At 65.3% G+C, this 6,721-nt stretch overlaps 1 protein-coding gene across 1 annotated transcript; it reads left to right on the top strand.

Moving 5' to 3' along the window:
* Positions 1 to 1,439: 1,439 nt before the first annotated feature.
* ETV3L (ETS variant transcription factor 3 like) lies at positions 1,440 to 5,573 on the top strand. Its single transcript, XM_086694558.1, has 5 exons — positions 1,440 to 1,497; positions 1,644 to 1,881; positions 2,058 to 2,244; positions 2,574 to 2,694; positions 5,058 to 5,573. Exons 1-5 carry the CDS (start codon positions 1,440 to 1,442, stop codon positions 5,534 to 5,536), a joined length of 1,083 nt encoding a protein of 360 aa, XP_086550684.1. The 3' UTR covers positions 5,537 to 5,573.
* The last annotated feature ends 1,148 nt before the right edge of the window (positions 5,574 to 6,721 follow it).

Raw genomic sequence — 6,721 nt, 5'->3', positions numbered from 1 at the left:
GTACCCCGCGGGCTCTCGCTACTCAAAGCAGGGTCCGCAGGCCGGCAACATCGGTGTCACCGAAGAGCTTGTTAGAAATGCAGAGTCTTGGGTACCACCAAGTGCCTCCGAATCAGAATCTGCGTCCTGAAGAGATTCTCGGGATTCTTCCGCCTTGGTGTTTGAGAAGCACTTCTATAGACAGCGGGTTCTAAGTCTCAAGACGACACGGCGTAGGAGCGGGGGCCGTGTGCGAGGGGTGGAGGTGTGGCCGCTGAGCCCGTGTGTCGGGTGGCTTTCCCTTTGTGAGCCTCGTCTGGAAAGTGAGGAGGCCACTCCAGGCAAGCCCTCACATGCCCTCCAGACCTGCCGGCCTAGTAAGTTCTGGCTGAGAGCAGGGCTCACCCCATCCCCCCGAGACGGAGCCCGGAGCCAGGTCCTGTAAGCCTCGCCACAGGGTCCTGACCTCACAGGTGACGCCTACCCTGGAGCGGGGCCCACACCCTGCATCTCCCCCAGGCCCTGTGGGCGCTCCGCCTCTGGGGTCATCTTCCCTCGGGGACGGGAAGCCAGCCCTCGGCCCGGCCTCAGCTCCATCTGGAAGGTCTGGGACAGGGACGGGTGCTCTCCTCCCGTGGCCTGCATCAGGGAGCTCACCCCCGAGTCCTCTCCCCATCTGGGCCACGCTGGGAACCAGCAAGACCCTTCCTTCCGTGGCGGGGGCCGGGGTTCAGTAACTCCACGGATATTTACAGAGTAGCTGGAGCCCAGGGCCCGTGCTGGGCTGGCCTGGGGCCCCTGACGGCGGGGAGCCACCACTCGGAGGCGAAGACAGACACAAGCACACAGACCCCGTCGACAGCCTCATTCCCACGCGCGGACTCCACCGCCAAGCACTTCACCGCCAGGCACCTGCGACGCGCCAGGCGTCTGCTGGGCCAGGGGCTCGCTGGGGACAGAGCAGGAAGACAGAGCAGGAAGCACACACCCCCTGCTCGCCCGACGCCTGCAGCGGGTCCGGCTCCGTAAAGGTATGGGTGTGCGTATCTTCGGCCTGCCCCCCGCTCGAGGTTTACGAAGAGCCCACGATTAATCACATTTTCTCTGGTCTTCTCTTGGGGAAAGCTCCAATCCTATTAAAGCCCTGAGAGGAGAGCGCGTCCTGTCTAAATCCCCCAGCGGGGGCAGGATATGGGACCCTCTGCCTTCCTCTGCATCCATATAAGTGGTCCCAGCCCCAGGTCTGCCCCTGGCCGGGGAGGACGTCCCCAGAGGAGGCCGGGCCCTGCCTTCCGTGTGGGGGAGCTTCCCGCCTGCCACCTGGTCCCCTGCCTCAGGGCCCCTCGTCCTTGTCATCCTCCTCTCTGTCCTCTTTTCTTTCCCTCATTCTTCGCCTCCCTCCTAAGCAGTGACCGGCTCCCCCAGGCCCAGACGCGGCCCTCGCGGCCCCAGAGGCGACCATGCACTGCGGCCGCGGGGCCCAGGGCGTCCCTGTCGCGGGCAGCTCCTGGATCTCAGGTGAGCCTCTGCCAGGCCGCCCGCCCGCCCCCCCCCCCCCCCCGTCGAGGCCCGGCCGCAGAGGGGCGGCCCCGGGGGGGGGGGGGGGGGGCGGGGTTGCCCCCCTCCCCCCCGCAGCGCTGTGGCACTCACGCCCCTCCCCCCAGGCTTGGCCTTCCCGGACTGGGCCTACAAAGCCGAGTCGTCCCCAGGCTCCCGGCAGATCCAGCTGTGGCACTTCATCCTGGAGCTGCTGCAGAAGGAAGAGTTCCGCCACGTCATCGCCTGGCAGCAGGGGGAGTACGGCGAGTTTGTCATCAAGGACCCAGACGAGGTGGCCCGCCTCTGGGGCCGCAGGAAGTGCAAACCACAGATGAATTACGACAAGCTGAGCCGGGCCCTCAGGTGGGAAGGGGCGGCCGGGCGGCCAGAGAGGTCAGGGCTCAAAGACGGGGCTGTGGGTGCTGGCAGCCCCGCCCCCCCCCCCAGGCTGGTGGGGTGCCCCGGGGCTCCCCAGGCTCGCCGGCCGGGGGAGGGGCGTGGCCGGCCCAACTCTGCCTTCTCAACCTCGGAATCCGCAGGTATTACTACAACAAGAGGATCCTGCACAAGACCAAAGGCAAAAGGTTCACGTACAAGTTCAACTTCAGCAAGCTGATTGTCGTCAACTACCCTCTGTGGGAGGTGCGGGCACCACCTTGCCCCCTGCTGCTGGGGGCCCCTGCCCTGTTTCGGCCAGCCCTGGTGCCCATGGGCACGCCCGGCGAGGTAGGCACGGAGGCGGCCCCCCCTCCCCTCCGCCCAGGAGGACCCCAGCCCTCCTCTCTGCCTCGGGGGCCCCGGCAGTGGCCAGCGGTCTTCTCCCACTGCTTTCTGGTCCCCCAGCGCCCCCGGGGGTGGGGGCAGGGCCGTCACCCTGAAACACCTTCAGGAGGTGCAGCCTGCGCCTGGGGGCGAGGGTGGTTCCTGCGGGACCCCTCCAGCGGGAGGACCCCAGGGAAGGGGGCGGGGTCTCAGGGAGGCGTCTGGGCATGAACCGGGGAACACAGGTCGCCGGCCAGCCCACGCCACCCTCACTCCTGCTTCTCCCTCCCCAGCTCCTGCACAGCGCGCTGCTCGCCGGTTGGGCCACAGTGGAGCAGCTGGCCGGGCAGCGGACCCCCCGAGGGCCGCCAGAGGCCTCTGAGGATAAGAAGGGGAGCGGCAGCCGTGCCCCCCGTGAGTGCTCGGGCCCGGGGAGGGCCCAGGGGATTGCAAGTGGGACCCTCCTGGCTGAGCCCATGGGCCAGAGGCTTGAGACAGGGACAATAAAGTCATTCATTCATTCAACAAACTGAGCCCCAGCTATTCCCTAGGTGTGGGGGCTCAGAGGGGCTGGACGGCCCTCAAGATGCTCAGAGAGTGGAGGGAGTAGAGGAGGGACAGTCAGCGAGTGGTGTGGAGAGACTCGGGGAAGCGCCAGGCGCTACGGGAATGCAGAGATGAGCGGGCATCCCGGAGGAGGAGGCCCCTGCCCCCGGTGAGGCAGGTGCAGAAAATGCCCAGGCAGAGGGAATGGCGTGTGCAAGGCAGGGAGTTGTGAGCAAGAGTAGAGGCGCTGAGGGACCCAGTGAGTGGCCGTGGTCAGAGAGTGAGGGGTGGAGCTGGGTTGGAGGGGGCGTGAGGCGGGTACCGGCAGGCTTGGGAGGACCATCTAGGCAGAGGATGACGGGACCAGAACGAAGCACGGGAGGCAGGTGGAGAAGGAGGCTCTGCACAAGGAGGAGGGAGAAGAGCACAGCACGGCAAGCAGAGAGAAACAGTGTGTGCAAAGGCCCCGGGGCAGGAAAGAGGGACTAGGAAAGGCCAGCGTGGCAGCACTGGCGATCCCAGGGGGGTGGGTGGAAATGTAGGCAGAGGTCAGCAATCCCAGGGCTGTAAACAGCGAAGTGACAAAACCAGACTGTCCGTGAGGAAGATCACGGACACGCCTGAGCAGCCGGAGGCTTCACACAGACGGCTCAGACCTGCCCCTCCTCTCCGGGCGACTTCACGGGAGAGAGACCCCGGGCCTTAGCCTTGTCCCCAGAGCCAGGCACCTCTGGGCCCCAGGGTGCAGCCGAGGCTGTGGGCGAGGGTGGCCCAGGGCCTGCTGGGACCCGCTCGGCCACCGGTCTGGCCCCTGGAGAGAGACAGCGCCTGCACGGCACCCCTGTGCTCCTACCCCCACCCCCCTCCTGGCTCCAGAAGTGCCCCGCACGGAGCTTTCTCTTTGGGGAACCGCGAGGGGGAAACAGTGTCCCCAGCGAGCCCCAGCTTGGAGTGGGCCGTCTGCACCTCCCTGCCCTTTGTGGGGACACACACACACACACACACACACACACGAGCTGCCTGGCTGAAGTCATCTGAAGGCTGTGCAGGCCCCTCACCCCACCTCCGCTCCGGGCACTGGTGCCAAGAGAGGATGCTTCTGGGTGGAAAAGTAGCCAGGCCTGCGAACCGGACGCAGAGGCTGCAGGCCCGGTGCTGGGAGGGGCGGGGGGGGCGGGGAGGGGCGGGGCGCGGACACTCAGACCGTCTCCTTCACCTGCTCCTCAGCCCCCATCTGATGTCCAAGGGCGGACGCAGCCCCAGACCCAGGGAGAAGGGCAGTGACCCCGGGGGACGGCTCGGGGTCACCTTTGCCTCATGCAGGACCCTGTCCACTGGTTTCCCTTCGTGGGTCCGACTTCAGAACCATCGTTCCTTCCGAATACGTCGGGCGTGTTAAATAATAACGAATTCGCCTTTCCGGTTTTCATTCACTACAGCCCCACCGATGTGATGACATTACTCTTCTAGTTCGATGATGTGGCCTTGCTAAGAGAGGACTCGAAGGGTCGGAGTTGGGCTTTTGGAAATAAGGACAGTGCCAGGAGGTTGTGCTAGTCGCCCCGAGCCCCGGCCCCCGCCCCGGGGTTTTGGGCGCCGGGTTGCAGGATGCCCGCAGGGCCGGAGGATCTGGAAGGAGGGGCGGAGGGAAGGATCCTGGGGGAGCAGGCCAGGGCCCAGCCGGCCGAGAAGGCGAGGCCGGGCCCCCCACGCGTTGGCCTCCCACTTGACCTTCGCCAGCAGAGGGGCCGGTACAGATGAGGAGACCGGGGCCTGGATTTCAGGGACAAGCTTGGGGCCACAGGCTAGAGCCAGAGCCCTGCGCTACAGAGAGTGCAGACAGGACTCACTAAGTTCCAGCAGTGTCCTCACCCAGTCATCCCACACGCTCGTCCTGAGCTCTTAGGAGGCACCAGGCGGGTCCAGGGGACAGCGATACAGGCACGGTTCCGGCGCGCACAGAGCCGGGGGCGCAGACATTCTGGGGGTAACCACGCTCATCGGGCCAAGGGCCCAGGAGGAGAGGGGCGGGAGCCACAAGGGGGATCCCCAGGCTGACCTGTCTCACCCCCAGGGAATAGACCCGAAGCAAAGGAAACAGGATGGGGCACAGCAGGGAAAGGAAGTTTCCAGCAAGAGGAAAAGGAAATAGGAAGTAGGTGGAGAAGGGAGATCCCTCCTGACCCTCCCTCCCTCTCTCTCTCTGTCTCTCTGTCTCTCTCTCTCCCCAGGCCTTGGCTCTCTCCCAGCCCCCTGCCAGCTTGGCCCTTGCTGCCTTCTGGGGAGCCCCCGAGAGGAGCTGCTGGGTCTGGCCTCCTTGGCCCCTCCTCTCCTGCCTTCCCTCCCTTCCGACTGGACCCGCCTCTCAGGACCCTTCCTGCCCCCTGTCCCCCCAGAGCGGCTGATCCCGGGGACCTCCAAGCCAGACACCCTGCTGCCAGGGCCCGGCTGCCCCCCAGCGACCCACCACTTTCCGGGGCTCCCCTTGTTGGCTGGGCTGGGACAGGGGGCCGGCGAGAGGATCCGGCTTTTGCCCCTGAGGCCCCCGGGGCTGGAGGTAAAGCCCTATCCCATGATTGGGGCAAAGGGACTCCTGGACCCCAGGGAGGGCTTCTCCTCAGAGATACACAGACCCAAAGCCGGGGACGAAAGCCCTGTGTCCCTCCATCTGGAGAACTTCAAGGCAGTATGGCCCTTGGATCCTCCTTAACTGGGGAGAAGAGGGGAAGTGGGGGGTCCCCCAAAGTCCATGCCTCCTCCCGTGTATTTCCTTTCTGGCTTTGCACCTTCCCCGGCCTGGAAACAGGTTTCAATTGCAGGAGGCTTTGAAGGGGAGGAGTTGGACAAAAGGGGGTGGGGGGCATGCCGGGGGGTGGGGACTGAGGCAGGGTGACCCTCCCCTCCCCTCCCCTCCCACCAAATTATGAATCAGATTAAGGAGACATCCTTAACCTCAGCTGTCCTCAAAGGAGATGAGCATACGGATTCTGTCGCTTGAGCGCCCCCAGCCCCACCTGCCCACATGACTGAGAAAGCGAGCATCTGGGGAGCCCCTGCCCCCTCATCCGGGCTGAGGCCCCAGTCTCTCTCCTATCCCTCCGTGCGCTTCGTCCTCAGCCCTCTGGTCTCTGTGACCCTGGGAGCTCCTGTCTTGCGCGGGCACTTCCTACAAGCCACCATTTCCCCAAGACGCCAGGCAGTGGGGCAGGGAGGACCCGGCCTCCTCAGCTCTGTAATTCTCCCCGCAAATAAAACAACCTTGGCCAACCACACTCGGCTGACCGTCCCACCGCGTCCCCGCTGCCCTGAGCTGCTGTGGGGCTACACGTCACCCCAGGCACTCGCGGGAGGGGGGGCAGGGGACAGGGTGCTGCCATCATCCCCCAGAGAGAGAAGCTGGCAGACGACGTGGTCTGGAGCCACCTGTGCTGCGTGGGGACCAGCCTCAAGGACAGAACCCGAGCAGAGCGGGGCCTGCCGTGGACCCGTGAGCAGAACCAAGGGGGCAGCGGGTGAAGGGGGCCCTTCGTCTGTCCCCAGCCCTCAGAATGACCAGAGGAGCTGAGGAAGCATGGGGCAGCCAGGGGAGGGGGCCGTGTGAGGGAGGGGCTTTTGCTCAATGAAGGAAAAGCCAACAGGGCAGAATGTTCCAGGAGCCAAGACCAGTGAACCGCATCGCTCTCCTGTCTCTGGGCCACGGATTACAGGTTTAAGACTGGTCTCCACTTCCTGTCTAGGATATGAGGAGGCACAGGGGTCCTCGTGTGTGTGTGTGTGTGTGTGTGTGTGTGTGTGTGTGTGTGTGTCTGCACTGGGCTTGGGGGTGGGCGCATTTTGCTTTCTGCCACCTGCTGTCCTTCCTTGCGGCAGATGCCTGGTGGCCTCCAACGGAATG

This window comes from Puma concolor, chromosome E4, assembly GCF_028749965.1.
Source record: "Puma concolor isolate L17-30 chromosome E4, mPumCon1.1.hap2, whole genome shotgun sequence".
Classification (NCBI taxonomy): domain Eukaryota; kingdom Metazoa; phylum Chordata; class Mammalia; order Carnivora; family Felidae; genus Puma; species Puma concolor.
Note: the sequence above shows the minus strand (reverse complement) of the source record. Positions and strands in the feature narration are given on the sequence as shown.

Coding starts and splice junctions, on each gene's coding strand:
- ETV3L (XM_086694558.1), top strand. CDS start 1,440: ATGCACTGCGGCCGCGGGGCCCAGGGCGTCCCTGTCGCGGGCAGCTCC. Junction 1,498..1,643: donor GGGCAGCTCCTGGATCTCAG/GTGAGCCTCTGC, acceptor CCCTCCCCCCAG/GCTTGGCCTTCCCGGACTGG. Junction 2,245..2,573: donor CCATGGGCACGCCCGGCGAG/GTAGGCACGGAG, acceptor CTCCCTCCCCAG/CTCCTGCACAGCGCGCTGCT.